We start from the raw sequence: 26060 nt of genomic DNA on the forward strand, positions 1-26060 counted from the left end.
CATTTGCCATTTGTCACTTGTGTATGTTGTTATTCCGTGTTCTGTTATCTTATAGTTTATCATAATGCTTTAATGTAAACACAGCACATGTAGCCTTGGCTCTACATACTATCCCGGGTCTGTTTGTGGTAGCATTGGTTATATTCATTTCATCTGTGCAAATGTACTTAAAGCTAAATGTCACTTCATCATTAATTGATTTGAATCTTTCATTTGTTTATGTAGTTTGCTTATACTTACCATTGTGTGTTCCTCTGGACAGGTCCTATGTGTAAAACAGGTATGTGGGAATGGCCGCCCCAGTACTTCCTGGTTTTATAGGATATGATGTCACTGATCATGTCAATTGGGTGTAACCAAATGAAGGGGTGTTTCTTTTGTGTAAAATTGTTTATTTCATTTAAAATAACCTCATGATTTTAAGTAAGTGAAGAGATTGACTTTTCAAACTGTTTAGTTGGGTGAATGAGTTTGTTAAGTGGAAAAATGATTTTATTCCTGTTTCTTTGGACTAGACTGTGTTATTTAGTCTACCCTGTTTTCCCAATGGTGGAGGTTAATGAGATCCAGGTGTGAGTAGAATTTTATATAAAGCAGGTGAAATTTTGACTGAGAGGTTCTTATATTTTTGTGAAATAATTGTTGAAAGGCGACGACAGAAAATAAAGAATACTTAAAAGAAACTTGAACAGTCTGCAGATGCTGTCTTCCTATCACCTTCCATGCTGCTTATGTCACGCTACTTCACACCTATGTGCTGAATAAGCTTTGTCAAACTAAAGGTTCTTCTGCCACATTTGGAGCACTGATATGGCTGAGGCATGGTGGTCAATACAGAAGATTTATTTGTCTGGTGACTGTGATTGGCAGAGGCCGGTCCTCACACTCATCTATTCTCACAATGTACTTTTGGAGAAAAATCAGGGTGTTCTTCAGATGTTTTGGATAAGCAAGGTTGAAGACAAAATACAAGCAGAAAGAAGAGATGATTCCTTCAAAAATACACGAGCTTCTGCACACTTCACTGCCATCCAACTTCACAATGTTTGGAGCGCTTCTGGAGAACACTGGTTTCCAGTCTTCATGAAGTAGCTGAACAGTTGGATAGGGGGTTTTAGGATGAACCTTTGAAGTCAAAAGAGAAGGTAGAGGAAAGCAATATCTTAGTCTCTTAACAAAAGATACATTTGTTTTCCTTTTATATAGACTAAATATTTTAATACACACACCTCTCCAAGTATGACAAAGAGATCCAGTTTCTCCTTGAAGACGTATGGCAGGAATAAAAGTGCAGCCCTTGTGTCAAGATCTGCCAAAAAAAAAACCCAAAAAAAAACAAAAAAAACCCCACAAGATCACCCATGCATTTTATCTGGCATTTCCAGTTACCTATAAAAATTATATAAAATGGAAGCCTTGAAGTTAAAAAAAAAAAAAAAAAGCAAATACCTGGTAGGTCATCAGTGAGAGCCTCCTCTCTTGCATCAAGGTAGAGCTGGTAGAGTGGGGTTTTCCCTCGTGTAAGGTCAATCACCTTTGCTGCAACACATGAGAGCCCTTCACGAAATCGCTGGCTTACATTACCCATTGTTGGTTGCATCCACCCGAGTTCCTTGCACAGCTACAAGTAAAAAATTAATTTTCAGTACAAAATAACAGTGTATGAAAATGAAATAATCTAAAGTTGATATTAATTATGTATGGTGCTGCATAATTATTTTTTTATAGAATTTAACAACAATACTGTAAGAAGTTACATGAACATACAAAATAAGGAAAGAGGGACAGATGAAGAAAGCAAGGTCAAGGGCAAATAAAATTTACTACTATAAACATGTTAAATGTGACAGCTATTTCCAAGTTCAATTCAGCTTTCTGACTTACACCAGTAGGCATCCCTAAGAAGGGGTACTTCTTCAACACATCCTCCACAGGCATACCATCTGCAATTTCTTTTTGCCGCCAAGCAAACGTTTGCTGCATACGGTTATGAACCACCATGGTATCTGGTTGCATCTTCTGATATTGGCACTGTAAGACCTTTAAGTGGGCGTCTATGGATAATAAATCCTCTCCTTGGATGCATGGTCCCTTGAAAGAAAGCAAGAGTGAGAAGAGAAAGTCAAAACAGATTAGAAACCCAACATAAGACTAAATATACAATTAGAGCTGACACAATCTGTGCATCACAAAGAACTCGTATCGGTTAAAGTTAACCGATACCATGAACCAATATTTAAAATATGGAAACTCTGAAATAATTTCACCTAAAATCTTAATTGTTAACTTGAAATTTTAGTTTTGGAGTCATATTTAAAATGTTTGGTTTTTTTTAAATCTAGTTCACCCTCTTTTAGCGCCTTCCAATTAATAATTTTTTGTGAGGTAGAAGTATTAGCACTGGTACTTTGTATTAGCAAGTGCTCTAATCCAAGTATTGGTATTGTTTCGGTTTGAAAAAAGGGGTACAGTTGCATCCCTAATCCTTAGTTTTAGATGTAATAACAGATGCAAGAACATTTTATAGCTCAAGATGTCCCTCACACCAACCTGACAAACATTTCTCTGACTTGTTCGTTGACATTTATTAGGCTGCCCTCTCCTCGTAGAACCAAACTTCTCCTTACAACGCCTCACTGCCTCACTGTCGACTAGTGGTGCCCGCTCTGATTTGAATTTACGTCTCAAAGACATATGCCATGTGTGCTTGTTGAACAGAAACATAAATTACTGTAAAAACAATCTACACAAAATACACCCAACAAAGAATCAGTAAACATACTTCATACAAACCTACTGAGAGGCTACAGATTGTCTTACTAACAAAACAAGATCGAAAAAAGCTTCACTTTTACTTTGTAATCTTGAAGGAACCTTATGCAAATTTTAAATTTAACTTACATAACCATTTCCCTCACGGTCCTTGAGGAAAGGATACTTCATTACCAGCGTCTTCACAGGTTGCACATATTCAGAATTTGTGGGATACCTGTAATATCAGAAGAAACATAAGTGTTAGAGCAACTGCTGACAAACAAACTTTATCAAGTGTCAGTTATTGTTTCTTAGTAATGTAGCGTTTATTTTCAATATGACAGATTCATCTTTTTCTAAAGCAACAAGCTAACATTACCCTGATTAACTTACATAGTATACTGTGCCACAGCTTCATATAGAACTCTGATTATTGTGTGTCTGTCCCTTGGATTTTTATGGCACGGTTCTTTGTTGTCCAGTTTTAGTTGCAGATTTTTGGGAAATCTTGGAATTTCAAAAGAAGCTGGCAGTCTCAAAGTATTTTCATTGCTGTGAAAACAGTTAAGTGTTTGTTTCTATTGCATGAATTGAAGTATAAAACACTACAGTAACAATACATATGGTAGAAACAATGATCATATTAACTAAATCCTAAAAGTGCATAACGGCCAACATGTATGCTTCAGACATACTAACTTCATTATAAATAAGAAAATACCTTATTGAAGTTGACGAAGTAGATGGTTGCCAGTCTTCTGGAGAGACAGTCTGTAGAGTCAGCGTCACTGAAGATTCCTTCATCCTTGACACAAATTGGTTGAATTTAACCTGCTTTTTGAATGATCCTTGGAAAAGGTATGCAACCATAGTCTCAGTAAGACCGCAGTCAACTGTGTCACCATCAACCTCATTGTCTGCAAGATAAACGGTAGTACAAACTCTAAATTCCATGTAAGGATATTTATCACCACATTTTTACATGGGTAAAAACCGTATATCACACACATTAAAACCTTTTGTACAACTTCTTTCAGTTCAAAGAAATATTCATTAAAAAAAATCAGTAAATTAAATAAAATAAACCAAATTTTTAGAGTGAATCCTCTCGATATGCAAAGTTTTCATTTTTAAATTTAGATGTTTGTTTGGGACTACTGGACACAGGAGAACAGAGTCTGAGCATGCTTTTGTGCCTTTCAAGTTTGGAAGAAAAAAAAGACTAGAATGCTGTAATTTGTTAATATTCACTACTAAGGTGACTCCTTTCTCCAGATTTCCGACAGTTTCTGCCGTCTGTTCTTCCAGACCGATTACTTATAGCGATAACACCCGCAGGACCGTATTACAAGCTCAGATTACATGCTGAAAAAGTTCCCACATTGCTTAAAACGCTACTATCAAACCCCAGCTGCGACACCCTTGTTATAGTTTAAACAAGTGCGGTGTCAAGATATTTCCTTTAAACGTTATATTCAGCCGCCCATGTGTGTTGATGGCCTTGGAATGGATGTAAAAACGTGATTTTATTAAACCATTAATACACTAACGGTAAACTGCATTCAGCTACCAGGGAATCAAATTTCGCGCCGTTCCGCTGCGCAGGGGTTACCGAACCCATAGACTGTGGCGAACCACATATACAGATGTGTATAAGTTCAAACTTATACAAATACTATGTGTACACATTTTTCATTTTTCAGAACTGTGACCTCAACTTTACACATGAAACGTTTGTAAAAACGTTTGTAAAAAGACATAATTTGAGCTAAGAGAGTGCCGAAACTAGCTAAATTGCAAATATACGTTAAGCTAGGCTAAACCAATAATTAGTAATTACGCTACATTTTTCTTTAAATAAAACTTACCTCTGAAACGCTGAGCTTCAGCTTCGGTGACATCTAAGCCCCACTCTTGTATTTTTGTTAAGAGTTCCTCGGTTGAAAGTGAACAGAGCACACCAGGACTTGCAAGTTCGTAATCCATCTCCGTCCGTTGATAAAACAAAATGGCACCTGCTGCATTTACAGAAAGTTCTAGGCTGTGTCCCATTTCAGGGTCTGCACGCTTGAAGTACGCGCACTACGCGTACTACGTATGTGCGTACTATAAGTACGAGAAGTGCGGAAGTGAGAGGCTTGTGAAATGGGACGGTATATGCTTCGTCGCGCTGTTCAGGTTGCCTAGCAACCATGATACTAACCGCGAGACACGTTACATACAGCTTTGTTTGACAGAAATGAAGGAGAAAATTGTTTTGTTGGTCAATCATTTTTGTCATGACATCACTTTGATTAGATGAGTATCTGAGGCTGAGACCACAGGACTGTAAAACATGATTCAAGGGCTTCATTTCTGTACTGAACAGTCATTTAAGATTAGCTAGTAAATAACAATTAGTTAATGTTGTTCATGAGACTAAAGTCATCTCACTATGGTAATGTAAATATAATATGGCCAATATTATAGTATTGTCAGATTATGATGATGATATACATATATATATTTATATATATATATATATATATATATATATATATATATATATATATATCACTGACTTTCAGCTTGTTGTGTTTGTGGATATATGACTGACTTTAATTATCCATAAAATCATCAGATTCTCTGTAAGATTAAGGTCGACTATATGTATATTTAGAAGTAGAGGCTTTAAAACCAAGTTAATGCTGAAAGTACAAACATCACTAATGTCACATAACTTTGCCGACATGTGGCCAACAGCAATGTTTTAATGTTCTTCATTATTAAACATTCGCACATGAATAAGTGACGTCATATTCAGTACTTACTTTTGACAGTTCACTTTTCGGCCGCTCCCTTCTGCCGTATTTTGCGGCAAAATTATCCACACCCACCGCTGCGCTATGAATTGTGGGATATATGGGACCACGAAGCGTGCACCGGACCACGCTTGATATTTGGGGAAATCGACAGCGCATTTGGAGTATGCATTTCAAGTACACTTCGAATTGGGACAGCCGTCGTCGCGTGGCGGTGACGTAACCGCACTTAAAATGCGTACTTCAAGCGTGCAGACCCTGAAATGGGACACAGCGCTTGGAGACTTTAATACGGTGTTTAACAGCTATTTGGACAGATGGCCTTCTAGAAGTTCAGACTCTAACTCATTCATAAGACTGTTTGCACAAAGATTCAACTTAGTCGATTCTTGGAGGGATTCTCATTCATCTCAGATAGCTTATACATGGTGTAATAAGACTCAAACCAGACACTCACGTATCGATTTTTGGCTTATCTCAAAAGATTTAGAAAAAGTTAAAACGGATATTTATCCTACACCACTCTCAGACCACAAAATGGTTAGCTTATCAATCCCGTTGTCATCCCCCCTAATCACTAAAACCTCTTACTGGAAGTTAAATAGTACCATTCTTGAGCATAAAGAAGTGATTTGTGAAGTTCAGAGATTCATTAAACTTTATTGGAGTAAAGCTCTCACAAATAATACATTTTGTAGTAACTGGGAACTTTTGAAATATGAAATTGGAAAATTCTTTAGAAAATATAGCAGTGATTTAGCAAAAAAAAGAAGATCTGATGAGACGCAAGTGATACAAAAGATCACATGCCTTACTTCCAAACCAATAGACACCCTCAGTGAATCTGATAAGATAAAACTGGTTGACCTGCAGCATAGGTTAGATGAGATTTACAAACGCAAGGCTGACGGAGCATTTATTCGGTCTCGCAGGAAATGGCTCGAAGAAGGAGAGCAGAATTCAGCCTATTTTTTCAGACTTGAAAAGCATCAATCTAACACCAACTCCATCCTACAACTAAATATTAATGGGACAATTTCTAATGATAAGGATACCATAGCAAAATATTGTTCAAACTTTTATTGCAAACTTTATTCTTCTAGTTATTGCCCTGAAGCTTGTCTGACTTTTTTTAATTCTTTAGACAAAATTACTCAGCTGAATGAGGAGGATAGTCAGCTTTGCGACAGATCAATTTCTTTGATTGAGGTTGCAGATGCTATAAAACATCTAAAGATTAACAAATCACCTGGAACTGACGGCCTTACTGCCGAGTTTTACAAACAGTTCGCTGACAGTTTAGCCCCGTTTCTTTTAGAAGTTTTTAAGGAAAGTATGGATAGAGGTGCACTCCCTCCCACTTTATGTCAAGGTTTGATCACCCTCATTCCAAAACCAGGAAAGGATCCTTTGCTCTTAGACAATTGGCGACCAATCTCTTTACTGAATAATGATTATAAGATATTGGCACAAATTCTGGCTAATAGAATGAAACCTGTATTAGATAAAGTTATTGATGAGAGCCAGTCTGGTTTCATGCAGAATCGTCATATCTCAAACAACATAAGATTAATTTTAGACATAATAGATTACCCAGAACTTGTACAGGATGATAGTCTTATTCTTTTTTTAGATTTCTACAAGGCGTTTGACTCCTTAGAGCATGAGTTTATTTTTACTGCTTTAAACAAATTTGGGTTTGGTCAGTCCTTCTGTAATGCCGTTTGGACACTATATTCCAATAGTAACAGCTCCATAAAGCTTGCCACTGGTATTTCCCCAAGATTCTCTCTAAAGCGTGGAGTGAGGCAGGGTTGCCCCCTATCCGTATATTTATTCCTTCTTTCTGTGCAACTCCTTAATTCATACATTAAACTCAGTTCTTTAAAAGGCCTGGTCATTGCTAACAGAGAAATACTCATAAGTCAGCTGGCAGACGATACAGCTCTCTTCCTCAGAGACGCCTCGCAAGTTTCAGTGGCCATTAACAATATACAGCCATTCTCTAAAGCCTCCGGACTTTCACTCAACCTGCATAAATGTGAACTTTTACCAGTTAAAAGTTGTTTAGCAACTTCAATTCATGGAATACCTGTAAGAAACTCTGTAAGATACCTTGGAATTCAAATAATAAAAAATGAGCAATCCAGATGCTCCACAAACTTCATTCCTATTATAGATAAATCCCAAAAAATCTTTAATCATTGGCTACAGCGAGACCTGTCGTTGAAGGGTAGAGTTCTGCTATCGAAGGCTGAAGGTATCTCCCGTCTAACCTATGCTGCCCAGTCACTACATGTTGATAATACAACCTGTAAGTCAATTAACAAATTATTATACAATTTTTTATGGAAAAATAAAACTCACTACTTGCGTAAATCAGTAGCTTTAAATTCATATGATAAAGGAGGTATAAATGTTATTGATTTCGGTGCTCTTAACAACACCTTTAAAATAAACTGGATTAAAAAGTATTTAAGAAATCCCACTTCTATCTGGAACTTTATCTCACATCATGTGTTCTCTAATTTAGGCGGCCTTAACTTCCTACTGCTCTGCAATTATAGTATTCCAAAAATACCATTGAAACTTTCTCACTTTCATCAACAAATTCTTTTGGCATGGGCGCTGATTTACAAACACAATTTCTCTCCACAAAACTGTTTTATTTGGAATAACTGCAATATTATTTATAAAAATAAAACTCTTTTTTTAAATAACTGGTTTAATAATGGAATAATCTTGGTTAGTCAGTTATATAGAGAAGATGGACTCTTATATAATTACTCTGAGTTCCTCAGGAGATACAATGTACCGATAACGCCTAAAGAATTCTCAATAGTGTTCGATGCCATCCCATCTGGTCTGTCCATGTTACACAGATGCTCCCACAGTGCTCCACTACAGGTCACTCCCCCGGATGTGTTACATTCTTCTCTTGGCAATGTTTGCTTTTCTTCTCATAAATCTATAAATACCAAAATAAGATCTCTCTTTCAGGATGCAATGGTCTCTGTTCCATCAGCCATATTTTACTGGGCCAATTTTGTAACAGACATTGAATGGAAAAAAGTTTGGACTTTACCACAAAGGTTTTTCTTAACAAACAAAATTAAAGAGATTTCCTTTAAGTTGATTCATAAGTTTTACCCTACCAAACAATCTTTGTCCAAATTTATGGCTGAAATAAATGTAAATTGTACCTTCTGTCAAGAACAACCTGAAACAGTTTCTCATCTGTTTTGGTCATGTAAATTTACATGTAAATTCTGGAAGGATTTCCACAAGTTTATTACTGACTCTGTTCTCCCTAATCTTCAACTATACTATAAGGATGTTATCTTTGGCTATTATAATTTTAAAGACAAGGACAATGATGCTTTCTTCTTTATAAATTTGGTTTTATTTTTGGCAAAATTTCATATACACAAAAGCAAAGTCCTCGGCAGAAAGCCTGAACTTCTTGTATTAAAAATGGAACTTGCACAATATATAAGGACAATCTCCTCATCAGAAAACACTAAGGCTCTCAAGACTGTTAACATCTATAACCGATTGAAACTGCTAACTTGATTTTGGCTCTTGCAAACTTTTGTTTATTTATGTTCCCCTTAATTTATTTTATTTTTTGTACTCACTTTTGTCTCACTGTCCTTGTCACTCTCTCTGTTCCTCATTGTACTACCACAATGTCATCTTTTATGTGATCCCTGTTTTACTTGACTGTATGTCTAAAATGTGATAAATAAAGTTTAAAAAAAAAAAAAAAAAAAAAAAAAAAAAAAGGGACACAGCGCTAGAATCCACCAGCTATTCGTTGAGTTTCTTCTTCTACTTTTTGTTTGATGTTGTGAGGATGGGCTCAACTCGCACTCCGAGTTCAATAAGGGTGCTTTTTTGCAATTCATCCAAATAGTTATACTTAAAAAAAAAACACTCTCTTAAAAAAATGTTTAAATGCATTTTTACTTTTTTTTCTTTCAAATAAATTCATTGTTCTTAAAGCAGCTTAAAAATAAGGGGGGTTCAGGGAATACAAAAACAACAACAGCAATGAAAATAATAAAAAATAAAATAAAAACACTAAAATATATGCTTAAATCAATACAGTTGCAAATAAATTACTGTCAAAAAGAATTTAAAAAAAAACCTCTAATCAAAAAGAGCTTAATCAACCTGTACTTTATCTTTTGAAAGAATGGGTACAAATAAGTACTTTTCACAATTAAGGAACATGTATGTACCTTTCAGACGCTAAAAAAAGGTACAGATAGTTACCCCGAGGTCCAATATTTGTCCTTAGACTGTATTAATGTCATTTTTGTACCTTGGGACACAGTAATGTACCCCTTCCGTACCCCTATTTCTGACTGTGTGGCATGGCATGAACACTAAAACTGTGGAGACATGTAGGACTGTGGTGGAGGTAAGTATAAATGGAAAAAGAGAGAAAACATGTGAAGACAAATCAGGCTGCAAACATTTTTAAAAAGTTATAATATTTTTATAGCGTTTTTATAGAGGAGGATAATAGCTGGGTGGAGTCTAAGGAACCATAGTCTCACATCCAGTGAACATCCATCCTCCACGTAACTCTAGTTAACAGTTTGTAGTCTGATGCGCCTCACACCCAGCCGGTCACGGCAGATGACCGCCCCCCCCTTTGAGCCTGGTTCTGCTGGAGGTTTCTTCCTGTTAAAAGGGAGTTTTTCCTTCCCATTGTCGCCAAGTGCTTGCTCATTGGGGGTCATATTGTTGGGGTTTTCTCTCTTTCCTTTTTCTTTTTTAATAAAAGATTTTTAATTTAATTTAATTTAATTTAATTTACTTTACTTTAATTTAATTTAATTTAATTTAATTTAATTTAATTTAATTTAATTTAATTTAATTTAATTTAATTTAATAAAACATTGCTTTAAAAAATCATGTGTGTCCTTTGAAAGTTCTTAAATGACTGTGTATATTATGATACAAAATTATTAACGATAAAACACCTCGAACAATCTGTTTAGATTTCACGTACTGAACAGTAAGACAGAAGAAAAGCACTAGAGCCACACGATTTTCCCCTTAATAAAATTCATGTCTATGTTGAATGTGCTCTGATATGACAGACTTATACTGTGAAATAGGCAGGGGCGATTTTAGCCCATTTTTGGGGGTGCTTCAGCACCCCCAAAATGAATCAAAGCACCCCCAAAGATTTCTTTCTTTTTTTGACAATATTTGCTGTTTGTGTGACACACTACTAAAAATATAAAAAGCATACAGTACTGTACTTGTTTGAGACGTAACATTTTAACAACAAAAGTATAGATACCCCCCCCCCCCCCTCCCAAAATGGTTTGTTCCAGCTCTCTCCTGCTCTGGCTCTAGCGCTCTTGCTGCCAGAGCGATGGTGGCTGAGACACAGCGGAGCGGAGGTGTGAGTGCCTGGCTTAAAACAGGACATATTAGCTGCATTTAACCTTCAGTTACTCTTTATATAGTTAGGTAGGAGTCAGACCATGCTTCTTTTTAACTGAAAAACATTACACCCAGGTAACCTGCAGTGTTGAAAACGTGTTTTCCGACAATGTTTGCTACCCTACAATCCGTCCTGCTCTGTAGTAAATTCAGCGACATTTCACCGTCCTGTTCCTCCCATTGAAATGTATACAGCCTATTTAAAAATCTAAAACTTTAAATTTTCCGTAGCCTAAAGTTGTTACCACTGTCCTGTTTTAAATGTATACTAACTAGCTAACTGACTGAATGCCCATTAACCTTATAACTCCTGTTGTGTGTGTGTGTGTGTGCGTACAGAGAGACAGCCAGGTTCATAATGAATATGAGGAAGTTTTTTCAAAAAAAAGGAGCCACATTCAGGTGAAAGTGTAAAATCAAATGATCCGTCAATCAAGAATAATGTTGGATCAGTGTTTCAATATTTATATCTTTTAGTAGATGTTCATGTGGTTTGGTTATTTGCCTTTTGGTTGAAAGTACACTGAGAGAGGACTTTTTTATTAGTGATCTTAATAGTATTTTTTCATATTAATTTAATTTTCATCTAATTGAATACAATCTATTTGTGTATGATTGTCAGTCCAAAGAGGGAGAGAGGAAAGAGGGGAATGTGAGGAGAAAGGGCAAGGTCAGGAAGACCCAGGTAAGAAAACAGACAGGGAACAGTGACAGGCACAACAGAAACTCACACAATCTGGAAGTTGTGTCCTCCCTATATTAAAGCTGCTATACAGAATCTGCAAAACAAACTGGGTTGAAACATTTTGACCCTCTTTAACAACATTCCAACATAACATTATAATTGATTGGGGAGATTAAAATTAATGATATATTTTTATGTGGTTCAGCCACAGCTCTTCTAAAACCTCAGCCAGTAATAGGTAGGCCAACTTTTGGACCGTCCAGTTGTCTGTATGACTGCCGCAGTACATACATCACATTTGCACACTATCAGAAAGTGCCAAACAGCCCTGGTGGAGTGAGGAGCTGTAAAGAGAAGCAGAGTGCTCTGTTTATATTCTAAAAATGTTTTAAGCTTGTTTCAAAGATTCTGTACAGCAGCTTTAAATGTTTTCCAAAAGCACACATACACTTCTCAGTGTTTCTCAAACTTTTTACAGTGTGTACCACCTGATAAAATGTCAAGCTCTCCTAAGTACCACTATGAAAGCATGAAACTCATAAATCTTACAACAGAAAATTAGTATTATTAAATTAGTAAAATTAGTATCTGCATACATTGTACACATTGTATACATTCTACCACAGGCAAAGTTGCCTCCATTTTTATAGTTTTTATTAATATTATGTAATAATTTATTTGTAACAATTTATTCTGTTTCAGGAGTGTTTTTTATGTATCTGTATTATATTATACATACACATTAAATGTGAATCTCTGTCCAAAAAATGCACTCAGTTTACTTCTTACTCACTATGAGCATCATTCATTATTCTCACCCAGTAATTAAGGTTAGGATATGTATTTTTTTTATTCCAATCCATTCTTCTTTAGCAGCATTTAAATAACTTTGATCAGATTTGATGGTTTTGTTACAGACTTTTCAAAAAAGTGTTTTGCTTTTCTTTCACAAATGTGGGGATTAAATTGTGTTAAAATGTACAAAACAGTGATGTCATGTTTTGTGACGAGGACCCAGGCAAAGAGAGACTTGATGAATTTAAGAATCTTATGATTTAATAAAGAAATTTGCAGACTTACACAGAGATGGTAAAATTATGATGACTGATAATGGAGATGAATACAACAGACGATGAGGACAGGGAGGAACAGGGGTTTAACCCTCATAATTTCCTCCCGATTTTCATACACCTGGGGTGATCAGGGGTCAAAAATGTCCCCACTTCATTTGAGTGTTTTTTAAAGTATAAAGTATAAATTGTCAATCAATTCAGTGTTACATCTTAGTTTTACTTAAGACCAACACATTAACACAAAATTTACCCAACATTTTACATTTTAGGGCCACCACACCTTGTTTACAAAAAATACACCCTGTTTTTAAGCGAAAATAAAACAAGAAAATTAAATATTTAATTGTTTAGATAATTTTGACTATCTGACTAACTACAGAGTGCTATATGTTGAACTTCAGTGAGAATTTTTTTTTTGAACCATTTAAATTTTTTAAATGGCAGCACATAATCACACCTGGGGTGCTCAGGGGTCAAAAATGTCCCCACTTCATTTGACTGTTTTTTAAAATATAAAGTATAAATTGTCAATCAATTCAGTGTTTCACCTTAGTTTTACTTAAGACCAACACACTAACACATAATTTACCCAACATTTTACATTTTAGGGCCACCACACCTTGTTTACATAAAGTACACTGTGTTTTTAAGTGGAAATAAAACAAGAAAATAAAATATTTAATTGTTTAGCTAATTTTGACTATTTGTCTAACTAAAAAATGCTGTATGTTGAACTTTAGTGAGAAAGTTTTTTTTCAAGCGTTTATAAATTTTAAATGGCAGCACATAATAACACCCGTGGTCCTCAGGGGTCAAAAATGTCCCCACTTCATTTGAGTGTTTTTTCAAGTATAAAGTATAAATTGTCAATCAAGTCAGTGTTACATCTTAGTTTTACTTAAGACCAACACATTAACACAAAATTTACCCAATATTTTACATTTTAGGGCCACCAGACCTTGTTTACAAAAAATACACCCTGTTTTTAAGCGAAAATAAAACAGGAAAATTAAATATTTAATTGTTTAGATAATTTTGACTATCTGACTAACTACAGAGTGCTGTATGTTGAACTTCAGTGAGAATTTTTTTTTTGAACCATTTAAATTTTTTAAATGGCAGCACATAATCACACCTGTGGTCCTCAGGGGTCAAAAATGTCCCCACTTCATTTGATTGTTTTTTCAAGTATAAAGTATAAATTGTCAATCAATTCAGTGTTACATCTTAGTTTTACTTAAGACCAACACATTAACACATAATTTACCCAACATTTTACATTTTAGGGCCACCAGACCTTGTTTATAAAAAATACACTGTGTTTTTGAGCAAAAACAAATTGAGAAAATAAAATATTTAATTGTTTAGATAATTTTGACTATCTGACTAACTACAGAGTGCTGTATGTTGAACTTTAGTGAGAAAGTTTTTTTTGAAGCATTTATAAATTTTATATGGCAGCACATAATCACACCTGTGGTCCTTAGGGGTCAAAAATGTCCCCATCTGGTTTGATTGATACTTAATTAATATGAAGTCGATTTTTCCCCCACTTTTAATTAAAACTTAATTCAAACATTTTTAAACATTTTTTTTATTCCATTTCAAATTTAAGTCTGATAAAAACCTCATAAAAAGGAATTTTTTCTTTGTTTTCGGGTAAAAAATAAATTAAATCATCAGTTATCGTGATTATCGTTTCACAACCAGAGTCGGTTGCTTTAACAGATGATCACAGACGGGTTTATGTCAAAGTTAATTTAGAAAGCTGTTTTTAAACTACTTCAAGTTTTTTTACTGGCAGCAAATAATCACATCTGTTGTCCACTGGGCTCAAAAATGACCCCGTTTGCTTTGACTGTTTATAAAGCAAGAAGTATAAAATATCATCCATCTCTGTGTTTCAAGGTTTTATTCAACTTTATTCCAACTCGTTACCTGACAGTTTTCTATATTTTGGCATGGTGGGAACACCAGGGCATGGGTCTGAGTGAAGGCAAACTTTCATGAGGACAAAGACGTGTCCATATTTGACACAAGTGCAGGAGGAAGCTCAGGTTTATTCCTCTGCACTGGTCCCATCAGGAGGAAGCTCAGGTTTATTCCTCTGCACTGGTCCCATCATGGACAGCTTTCTTTCTGCAGTTGCAGGCCAAGGGTCATATACAGTAAACAAGTTGTTACAGGTGATTGTTTTCTTTTGGAAACCTGCAATGTTAGGGACAACTCGCGTGTCCTGACTGCAGGAGACGGTTTGCCATCGTACACTAGCGTGTACATGTTGCCCATGTTTGTATTTCATAGTTCCCTGGTTTACTTGGATGTTCTGTTGGACAGAGTCCTCTGAAGGGGACTTGGTGCTCATACAGTCACATCAGTACCAGGATCTGACATCACAGCAGGAGACACGCCCACTTGTTCCATACACCTCAAATGGGAGCACGTTTGTGTCATGAACGATGATCATCTATTGTGTCTTTATCAAGAAATTATATCCTTTTTGTGCTTCTATAATTAATCTTGTGTCACCTTTAAAACTTCTCTACCAGACTCAGGATGTCATGAACTGGCCGTAGCGACTCTACTGGATGCACGGCAGTAAGAATCAACACACCCACATACGCCTACAGCTGCATTCGATCCATTTTTCTTCCTCTCTCGTTGTCCCTCCTTTTTTGTCATTGAGTTGGCTGCAGAGCAGCTCATCTGCTGATTGGATGGTTGTTGGTTCAATCTCTGTGTGCTCTAGTCTGGAGTTCTTACCAAGGTGTCCTTGGGCAAGTTACTGAACCCCAACTTGGTCTCTGATGCATCCATTGGCATGTAAACGTTCAAAGGCAGAATACAAGCAGAATACACTGTGTGTAATGCTTTCAGTACTCGAGTAGAAAAGCAACTGAAGGAGTATGGGACCTGGCACATGTGCTTGGACTGTGGTAGATCGTCTTTCTCTGAGGCACATGAGAGACTCATGCATCGTCTGACACTGGGAAGGATAGAAGACCAGATCAATGTTTCCTCACATTACTGCAAATACTCCTCTGTCTCAGCTGACTCCTCTTTCCTGCTTGATTCTTTGTCTTCATCATAATTGAAATGAAAGATGTGTAGTCCTCTGACACATCTTCTATTTCAGTTTCACATTCTGAAAATTCAAGAAACTTCAAGAAGCCCAGTCACTTTCTTTCCAAGCTCCTCAGACTACCATGTCCTGGAGGCCTGAGAACCTACTTGAACATAGTTCAGATTCTTCATCACTTTTCTTCACTTCATAGCCTTCTTCCACTTCTGCAGGTGGGTGATGTGCTTTTTCAGAGAAAGGGTAGCATGTGCTCTAAATATTAGCTATATTTTCATTATCTTCTAACCCTGGATCTTCCTGAACATTGATTCTTCCTCCTCATTATACTAGAGGACAATATGTGCTTTGTCCTGCTGGTCATTGCTTTGCACAACATGGTAAAAAAACGGAAGAAAAAAAAAATTAAGACGGACTTTTGTGAGATCTCGCAAAACAAACTCGGGATCTCGCAAAACAAACTCGGGATCTCGCAAAACTTTTGCGAGATCTCGCAAAACAAATTCGGGATCTCGCAAAACTTTTGCGAGATCTCGCAAAAGTTTTAGCCGCATTCTTCCCATTAGATCGAAGCTAAAGGGAGGTCGAGACCTACTACAGCCGGGAGGAACACCGCTTTCCCGGCACATCGTGCCTCGACTGCCCGGTCGGCTTCGAGCCAGCGTCCGAAGAATGCGGCTAAAACGTTTGCAAGATGTATTCTTATAATTGTTACCTTTTTCTTTTACCCCTGGCTATTTGTGTTCATGTTCTGTTGTTTTGTATACTTCATCTGTTCGTATGTTGTATACTCATTGTTTGTTAAATAAAGTTAAAAAAAAAAAAAAAAAAAAAAAAAAAAAAAGGAGGGAAAAAAAAAGGCGGGAAAAAAAAAAAAAAAGGAGGGAAAAAAAAAAAAACTTTTGCGAGATCCCGAGTTTGTTTTGCGAGATCCCGAGTTAGTTTTGCGAGATCTCGCAAAACTTTTGCGAGATCCCGAGTTAGTTTTGCGAGATCTTGCAAAACTTTTGCGAGATCTCGCAAAAGTCCGTCTTAATTTGTTTTTCTCCCATGTCCCCTGCGGGGCTCCGTACAATACGAAGCACTTTGATGCGACTGTTGTTGTGATTCGGTGCTGTGTAAATAAACTTTCATTGAATATAGAGCACCTGCCTCCTCATTGTGCTGACTGTTGTTGTTGTTGTTGTGGTTGTTATGACCTTTGCTTGACCCCACACATCAGTGATCCAAGATCAAAGATGTTTGAAAGCAGTATGTTGTGAAAATACGGCTCTTTGCAACACTTTGTACTTTGGGGTCATTTTTGACCCCTGAGGACAGCAGGTGTTATAAAATCCAATAAAAACCCCATAAATAAATCAAATTACTTAAAACTTATTCCAATCACGCATAGTATAGTAATGAATAACTTCTGTTATTTTCAGACCATTTAATGAATAAAAAACACATTTTTGATAGCAAAAGATTTCTTTAGAGGACAAAAATGACCCATGGACAGCACAAGGGTTAAATGCACCAAAGTGACAGTCAGAGAGAACTCGGGACAACATTTAAGGATGCAGGGACTGACAGAGACAGGTTTATCTTGCCTGGCTGGGCAGCTCTCTGGGTGCTCAGCACCCCCAAAGCTCTGATTCTAGAATCGCCCCTGGAAATAGGATTTAAGAATTAATGAGGAGACTTGAGGTTTGAATGGGTTTTCAGGTGTACAAAGGTGGCTTCCTACTTACCCTGGGTACCACTGTTACCATCATGGTAACTTTTGCTGCAGATTTATTCTAAACAATAAGATTTTGTAGATGTATATTTCCCTAAAAACTGATATTTGATATTTATGTCCACATAATTATGGATTATTATCATATATATAACATTATGCAAAAAGACACACACTGTATTTTAAAAGAAAATACGTGAAGAAACACATTATATTAGATTTTTATTTCAAATATGGCAAAATGCTGATTTTACAGCAGTAAAATTATTCTATCTCTGCACTTTAAACATTTAATAGCCTTTCATCCTTGCACAGAGTGGATAGTCAAACAAACTGACTACTCATAAATACATTTTATACAAAGTTATATTTATGTTACAAAGCTGCCAGCTTTAAATAATCTGAGGCCACGCCTTCTCAATTCAGACTGGCCTATAAAAGAGCTGCAACCGAGGCAGGGAAAACAAGATGGCCATCACAGAGGCAACCTGCGAACGCTTTGCTGCGTTAGTGCTTTTTAACAATTTATTACTTTATTTTTTTGTTTTTATTACTTTATTATTATAGCACAGGGAATAAACAATAAGATAAGTATTCTGGATCAGCACCATGATGCAAACTTGTAGTCAGAGTATTGACTATGTTCTGGAGAAGGCATAAAATGTCACTGTGCATGTGTGTGTGCATCTCCACCACCACTATAACAAAGGTATGACAAACAGACCCACCTTCTAATAAAATATATATATGTTCATAAAAATAATGACAATATAAGCATTTAAGCACAACTGGATCTAAAAAAAGCACTTATCCCAGTGTTCCAAGTTGATGAAAATCACCCAACAGGAAAGCAACTGGGCATTCAGAAATATGATTTTAATCAAATCCTTCTGAATTAACCATCTAACACGGCAAAAATGAGCAGATGAAAAGCCAAAAATTCCCAAATGTATTCACAGGTTCACAATTTGGGCTGCGGTTCCCCCTGATTGTGCAACGGTGTTAATGTGAGAGATACACATGTTGACGGGGTCGGGTTATGTTAAAAAGTATAAATTGTTATACTTTGTTCATTGGTTGAAAAGTACCCCACACTTCTTTTTTTTCTTGCTTGTTTGTTCTGGTGTATTTTTCATTTGAACTGTTATTCTGCCAGAGTACTCATATTTACAAGACGGCATTGGTGTGTCAGGAAAACTCTTTTGTACGTATGTTCCTTGAAGGGGGATTGGAGTCGTTCTCTTTTTCCACCGCAGCCAAGGGCTAGGAGTGGAAGAGGAGCTGCTGTATGTTTTTGTCATCGATCTGATTGTGAAATAAAGCATATGCAGTGAGAAAGCAACTCCCGGAGTCATCCCTGCCTTAAAGCTGCAACATTAACCATCAGCAAAACCACATATAAACCGCTCTGTGTTTAAGAATTGCAAGGCTTATGCTATTCTTCTGATTTAGGATTATTTGTATGATGAGTTGGCGACACAGTTCTTATCTTCCTGCATTTCTCCAGAAACACACAAAACTGCCAAGGTTGAAGCTGGCACATGTACTCATACACACACACACACACCCTCAAACACTCAGACATTACAACAGTTATGTCTTCTATTCAAACTGCATTTCTCATTTATATACTGATCAAACATATTTTGATTTATATCCTTATGAATAAAATTTTTTCACTATTTGGAAATAGAGAAAGCTCTGTTTTAGCACTCTGATCATTTTAACTCAAATAAGACTGAATATTGAGACCTTTTACTGTCTCTTAGCTGCGATGTGGATGGGCGGGGACTTCAATCTCTTTCTACGCCTTTGTCAGTGCGCCCCAGGGCAGCTGTGGCTACAATGTAGCTTGCCATCACCAGTGTATGTGTGAATAGGTGGATGACTAAATGTAGTGTAAAGCACTTTGGGGTCCATAGGGACTAAGTAAAGCGCTATACAAATACAGGCCATTTACCATTTACACCAGGTCATATGACAAGATTAAACAGCTTGTGATGGACAGAGTTACCATAACAGACAAGACATAGAAAAACGTAATTTGTGCCAGTATAATTTTATTTTATGAGAAACAAATTAAAAATGTGACCAAGATACTAACATTAAACTAAAAACTGATCAGAACAGCTTTGGCTGAGCTCTTTACATTTATGTATGGGCTTTTTTTGCTGTCATCATGTGGCTGAAGTGAAATAAGGCATGTAATGTTTCAGCCTCAACAGCAGACCTGTGTGGTATAAACAAACAATTATTAAACATATTTTAAGAGTTGAATTTCCCAGATAGACATTAACCCCCAGCTGGGATGTGAGATCCTACATCAGTGCCTGTTGATGGACCTGAGCAAGAAAACCAGATCTCGATAGAACAATGATACAGGATCCAAAAGAGGCTCCGAGCCTAAACGGCTACAAAAAAGTGTAATTACTGTGAAACATGGGATAGAACCGCCTCTAAAGGGTATCAGTTAGAAGTGGGTGATTTCATGTTCTACCATGTAAATAGGGTCAACATTAAATATATTACAGTTTTTTAAGAATTAATAAGACCAGATCACTTTTTTTGTCTGTGACACAGCATTTTGAGTTATTTGGTAATTTTGATTTCTTACGATGTACGATGATTCTCTCAGCCTAACCGGTCGCTGCAGATGGCTACCAATCTCTGAGCCTGGTTCTGCCAGAGCTTTCTTCCCGTTAAAAGGGAGTTTTTCCTTCTCACTGTCGCCAAAGTGCTTGCTCTAGGGGGTCATATGATTATTGGTTTTTTTCTGTATGTATTATTGTAGGGTCTACCTTACAATATAAAGTGCCTTGAGGTGACTGTTGTTGTGATTAGGCGCTGTATAAATAAATTGAATTGAAAAATGATGCACGTACAACAGGCTGCTCCAAAACTGTTTCGCCTGAGAGACGTGAAACACATTGAGAATTTGAATATTGCAAGAGAGGGTCAAACAAACAGTGACAGGGTTGAGAACAGCTTGAATGGGAAAACGACCGATGAACTTGGAGCGAGCTTTTTAGATTCTGTCCTCAGTGGAATGTGTTTAGACGAGAGCCATACCTGTTGGCCGACTTGGTAGACAGGGGCCGGAGCACGATGACGGTCAGCCAGTCTTTTATTTTGCATCCTGGGCAAGGCTGCCATGCTCGCTGGCAGTGACAAATGTGATGTTGCACTTACGTGACCACCAACTCACACTCTATGATGGAAAGGAGCGGGGATTGGTTTCCCACCAATGCCTCAAAGGGGGTCACTCCTGCTGTTGATGTGCTAGCGTTGTGGGCATCCTCCACCCAGGCTAACTGCTCACTCCAAGAGGACTGGTTGGAGGATGCAACGCATCGCAGCATGGCTCTCCAGGTCATGGTTAGCTCTCTCTGCTTGGCCATTAGTCTGAGGGTGAAAACCAGACGACAAACTGACTCAGACCCCCAGCTCAGAACAAAACTCCCTCCATAACTGGGAAGTGAACTGGGGGCCCTGATCCAAGCCAATATTTTGCAGTATGTCATGCAAGTGGGAGACATGTTGTGTGAGGAGTTGAGCAGTCTCGAAGGCAGATGGGAGTTTAGCCAACGCCACAAAATGAGCTGCCTTGGAGAAGCGGTCAATGATGGTGAGGATGGTGGTATTACCTGAGGATGACGGAGGTTCATTAACGAAATCCACGGCACGAAGGTGGAGAGCTCAGACCCTTGTTTTGAGCACAAACAGGGCAGTCAGCCACATACTCCTGGACATCCTTGGCAAGGGAGGCCAAGGATGTCCAGGAATTTTATAGTGCGATTCTTACCCGGATGGCAGGAAAACTCTACAGTGTGTGCCCAGTGGATGACCTTACCCTTACCATGTACCGCAGTAGGTACATATTGCCAGCCCCCTGGGCCCAAACCAGGGTAAGGTTCCTGCTGCTGGGCTTCTCTGATTAATTTCTCAGTCATCCAGGTCACTGCACCTACTACACCAGTGGCGGGAAGGATGGTTTTGTCCTTTTCCTCTGCATCCTCCACTGGTGAGAATGGCTTGCTGCGCTGCAGACGACCAAAGGAACTGCTCTTTGGGAGAAGTAGGTTGAGTTAGAAGTGACACAACTTTACTGAAGTTGCAGATAAACCATTGGTAAAAGTTGGGATATTCCAGGAACCTCTGGACCTCTTTCCAGGTCTTGGGTAACAGCCACTCTACGATTGCATTAATTTTAGCAGTGACGGCCCTCAGTTGTCCCTGCTCCACAATAAAGCCCAAAAATTAGGCTATTTGAACATGAAACTCACACTTCTCTCCCTTTACATTCGATTCTCCAGTAGCCGCTGCATAATCAAACGCACTTATTTCACATGTTTAGCTCGGGTCTTAGAGAAGATGAGGATGTCATCTAAGTAGGCAATGAAATCCCAAGGAGCGTCATCTACAATGGCCTGAAACACAGCTGGGGGTGTTGGTGAGGCCAAACGTCATAACGAGGTACTTAAAGTACCCCAGGTGAGTGTTGAAAGCAGTTTTCCAACTCATCCCCTTCTCGAATGCAGACCAGATGATAGGCATTGTGGAGGTCGAGTTTAGAAAAGATTGTGGCACCTGCTGTAGCTCAAAGGCGTATGCTATCAGCTAGCACTTATTCTTAACAGTTTTTAATTTAACCCCCGAAAATCAGTGCAGGAGCGCAGGGTCTTATCCTTCTTATCAACAAAGAAGAATCCCGCCCCGAGGGCAGATGTGGATTGTCGAATAATGCCTGCTGCAAGTGAGTCCGTTATATAGTGCTCCATAGCCCCGTGCTCAGGCTTTGAAAAACTGTACAAGCAACTGTTTGGAAAGGAAGCGCTAGGGAGAAGACCTATACGAAAGTCATAGGGACGGTGAGGCGGGAGCAGCAAGGCCTGATCCTTACTAAACACTTGGGCGAGAACATGGTATTCAGTGTGAACCACAGAGAGGTCAGGCGCAGTGATAACCTCTGCTGGGTTAGTGGCTACAATGTTAGGTACAGCCGACCTTAAACACTGCTTGTAGCACCTAACACTCCACCCTTGCTGCTTTAGGGGCATTTAGTACTTTCTTTCGCCAAATAATAAAAAATAATCAATCTAATAAATACAGAAAAACATGGATTTGTTGTAGTCAGTGCTCCTGCTGCTACTTACAGCTGACCGAACTTTGCACTGACATCATAGCCCAGAAGTCTTTGATACATCAAAGGCAAACGTATGATGTACACGTATTTCAAGTGCATGTGCGCAGGAGGTAAACAAATGCATCAGGTGTGAACAGATGACTGCATTCGCTAACTGAAGGTACAGTATCTGGGTTGGGTTGAAATGTTCTTCAGATGTTCCAGCTTTAATCTCTTTGATGTGATTCGATACTAGTTACCATTAAGCTTCATACACACTGGAAGCTATTTGCTCCTCACACATCCTTATGTAGCTGCCAGCTGGTCCCTTGCAGATTCCCAAGGCTCCAGTTCACTAGTTGACCCTCTCTTTACAAGCAGGTCACATGTCAATATTCTTCCCTGTTCTTGGCAGACTCTTCAGTCAGTCTGTTGAGTCTGTCAGTCTGTCTGTTTTTGCCTGCTCAGTGTAGTGGGGAATGCAACTGCTTGACACTGAAATGTTCCTGCTTCGATTCTTGCTGGAGGCACAAAAGTATCCAGTCAAGCACGTAGACTGACTCCAGTTTTACAAGTAAGCACCCAAAAAAAGCTGCTACTATTAATCGTATTTATCTTAAATTGGTTAAACATCCATCTCGAGGAATATTTTAGTTTAATGTCTTCTTTTTTGCATGTTTGTCGGTAATGCAGAACCCTTATTAGGCAAACCTCTTTTGTTCGTGTCCATGACTTATACGTTACACATTTTTAAAGGCTTATGGAGTCTGATAACAACTCCAACAACCAGAGTGCTCCTTCCTCTCACATTGCTCAGCTGCAGCAATACAGTGGTAGCCCAGGGACATTCTTTGCATATTGTCATGGGGTGTGTGAATGAGGCTTAGGCGATTGAGAAATGATATCAGCCACAAAGAAAAGCAATGGTCTGTGACCAAATGCTTGCTCTTCTATGCATATGTTCTCTGAGATTGAGGGCTTTAGTTGCCATATAAATGCAAATAGCAGGCTGGTATATTTGACATAATGTGCAATTATGAGTCAAATTGGGATTTTACTCTCAGTCTCATCCACTTTACTGTTTGCAAAGTATGATGTGCATATTGGAGCATACTAAAATCCCACAGAGTAGCAGGACTTTAGACATAAAGATGGCTGTTCGTCTTTAGGAGGAGAAAGAAAGATTAAGACCCTATGTCCAGGATTAATGAGCTTTAATTATTTTATGAGATAAAATACTGACGGTGTGTGCTGCTGGTAAAGTTTCTGGGCTGCCTTTCCTCATAAAAGCCATCCCTCAAGATTCTCTCCATATAAAGCAATGTAATATCAGGGACTATAACATCTAGTCCTTTTACTGAATCATGAGATATATAATATTCTGTTTGGTTGAGTAAGTAACCTACATTGTCAGAAAGATGATTTATTAGGTATATATGATTGTAATAAAGGAAAATAACCTCTGGGTGGTGCAATTTCACCTTTTTCCACCCTCTGGTTAGAATACTCAGATCCTACTCTGTGTCAGGGATGAGTTGCTGCCCGAAGTGGGGAACTTTAAGTAAGAGGGGAGCGGGAGATTGGTGCTATGGCTGCAGAGACGCGAATCCTGTACCAGTCCGTCATGGGAAAGAGAGCGCAAAGCTCTTAATTTAGCGGTCGGTCTGTGTCCCGACCGTCACAAATGGCCATGAGCTTTGGGTAGTGACGGAAAGAACGAGATCAGGGATACAAGCGGCGGAAATAAGCTTTCTGTGAAGGATGACTGGCCACTTTCTTAGAGATAGGGTGAGGTGTTCCGGGCATGTCCCACTGGGAGGAGGCCCCTAGGCAGACCCAGAAGAGATTATATCTCTCGGCTGGCCTGGGAACGCCTTGGTGTTGCCCCAGACAAGCCCGAGAAGGGAACTAGGGAGAGAAATGGTCTGGCCTTCTCTGCTTAGGCTATTGCCCCTTGCGACCTGGTCCTATATAAGCTGAGGAAAATGGTTGGATGGAATTCGATGGTTTGATTTTGTCAGATTCTTAGAAGGCCAACCCTGGGTTTAAATCCAAGAGCAGTGGTGCTGACTGAAGGAGTCATGGTTACTGAAATTCATTCTTGGATCTTTCTTTGCGCCCCCATTTTACACAGACTCACCAACATTGGACATCAGGAGACTAGAAAAATGTTATCTGATGTGATGAGTCTCGATTTCTGTTCACTTGTTACTGAATCTCAGTTCAGTAGGGAGCTTTGAGTTGTGGTGGAGTGACAGGTTCACTTCCAACCCACAAATCTGTAGCAACTCTGTCATGCTGTCAATATGAAACAAAATGTCTGAGTAAATGTTGTTGAATCTGTGCCACTAGCGTTCAAATGGTCGTTGAATTTAAGTCCCAAAGTCTGTAAAAACAGAATTTTTTCCTGGCAGAGCCAGTTAGTTTGATCATTTACTGCATTGTATTTCCCCATTTCGGCGCTACACTCTTGGTCTCCTGGTACCTTATTTCTGGTTTGTGGTGTCCGCATATGATGTCCACATATACTTCACTGAGGTGTCACTGTTGAGTAAAGTTGAAAAAAGAGACTTGGTTGAAGCAACAGCTGTTCAAGTGTTAATTATTAAGATTGCTGTGCTAAGGGCTCAACAGTTGCTTTACACTGGAGTAAATTTAGAGTCATTAGTGAAAGGAACTGATGATAGGAGGACGGGAATCATGCTGTTATACTATATGCAGCAGTTATTTTAGACACATAGATCATTTAAAGCTGTTTAAACAATGGGAATTCGCTGACTGAGTCACTTCAAATCACCTCATGACTCATGAGTCACAGAGTTAAGTTCATTTAATGTGAATAAACAAGTTCAATAAAGTGAAGGATGACTGAAAGATTGTTCGCTTTACTCTGAGAAACATAAAATGCCATTTACTTCCTGTTATTATATCAGTTTAATGACCTACTTTTACATTTGCTACAAAGTACCTACTGCCTATTCTTTTTTAAACTACTTTATAGTAAGTACTACCTATTTACTACTACTTGTAGGTGAAAAGTTCCTGCAGGAAACTGACTAAATGGAGAATATCATGTTCCCTTCATCCCTTTTGAAGTTTTCTGGAGAGTCTGAACCCTCAAAATACACATCTGTTAATATAATCATCATGTTTCTTTTGAAACAGTATAGTTATCTGAGAAAAATTAGTTTAAGGATAACTGAGCTTTATACGTTGTAAAGGAGTATGAAAATAAGTCAGAATTCTAGGTTAATCTGATTTTGCTCAAAGTAATACTTTTAGACTTAATTAAGAGAACTGATTAGTTCCTTCATTGAATATCAAGTATATGTGTTACACTGTGGGTATGTCAATATGATGAGA

The 26060-nt window shown here is 38.0% G+C and overlaps 1 protein-coding gene across 3 annotated transcripts; it reads right to left on the reverse strand.

The window, feature by feature from the left end:
- Nucleotides 1–466: 466 nt before the first annotated feature.
- Nucleotides 467–4771, reverse strand: LOC148106429 (sterile alpha motif domain-containing protein 3-like). Of its 3 annotated transcripts, XM_087840417.1 has the most exons (9): nt 4623–4771; nt 3476–3671; nt 3148–3306; nt 2902–2989; nt 2551–2706; nt 1885–2091; nt 1450–1621; nt 1230–1309; nt 467–1125 (listed from the first exon to the last, which is right to left on the reverse strand). In XM_087840417.1, exons 1-9 carry the CDS (start codon nt 4738–4740, stop codon nt 829–831), a joined length of 1473 nt encoding a protein of 490 aa, XP_087696543.1. In that variant the 5' UTR covers nt 4741–4771; the 3' UTR covers nt 467–828. The 3 variants fall into 3 exon arrangements, with proteins under 3 accessions (XP_087696543.1, XP_087696538.1, XP_087696537.1); XM_087840412.1 differs by lacking the exon at nt 3148–3306 and having other exon boundaries at nt 4623–4758; XM_087840411.1 differs by lacking the exon at nt 2551–2706 and having other exon boundaries at nt 4623–4758.
- Between the last annotated feature and the right edge of the window lie 21289 nt (nt 4772–26060).

Source organism: Neolamprologus brichardi, chromosome 1 (assembly GCF_056152115.1).
Source record: "Neolamprologus brichardi isolate AB-2024 chromosome 1, ASM5615211v1, whole genome shotgun sequence".
Lineage (NCBI taxonomy): Eukaryota > Metazoa > Chordata > Actinopteri > Cichliformes > Cichlidae > Neolamprologus > Neolamprologus brichardi.

Bases quoted from the DNA above. Each gene is read 5' to 3' on its own strand.
- LOC148106429 (XM_087840417.1), bottom strand. From the start codon at position 4,740: ATGGATTACGAACTTGCAAGTCCTGGTGTGCTCTGTTCACTTTCAACC. The intron at 3,672-4,622 runs GTAAGTTTTATT...TTTATCTTGCAG, and splicing joins TGAAGCTCAGCGTTTCAGAG to ACAATGAGGTTGATGGTGAC. The intron at 2,990-3,147 runs GTAAGTTAATCA...CTGATATTACAG, and splicing joins GCTGTGGCACAGTATACTAT to GTATCCCACAAATTCTGAAT.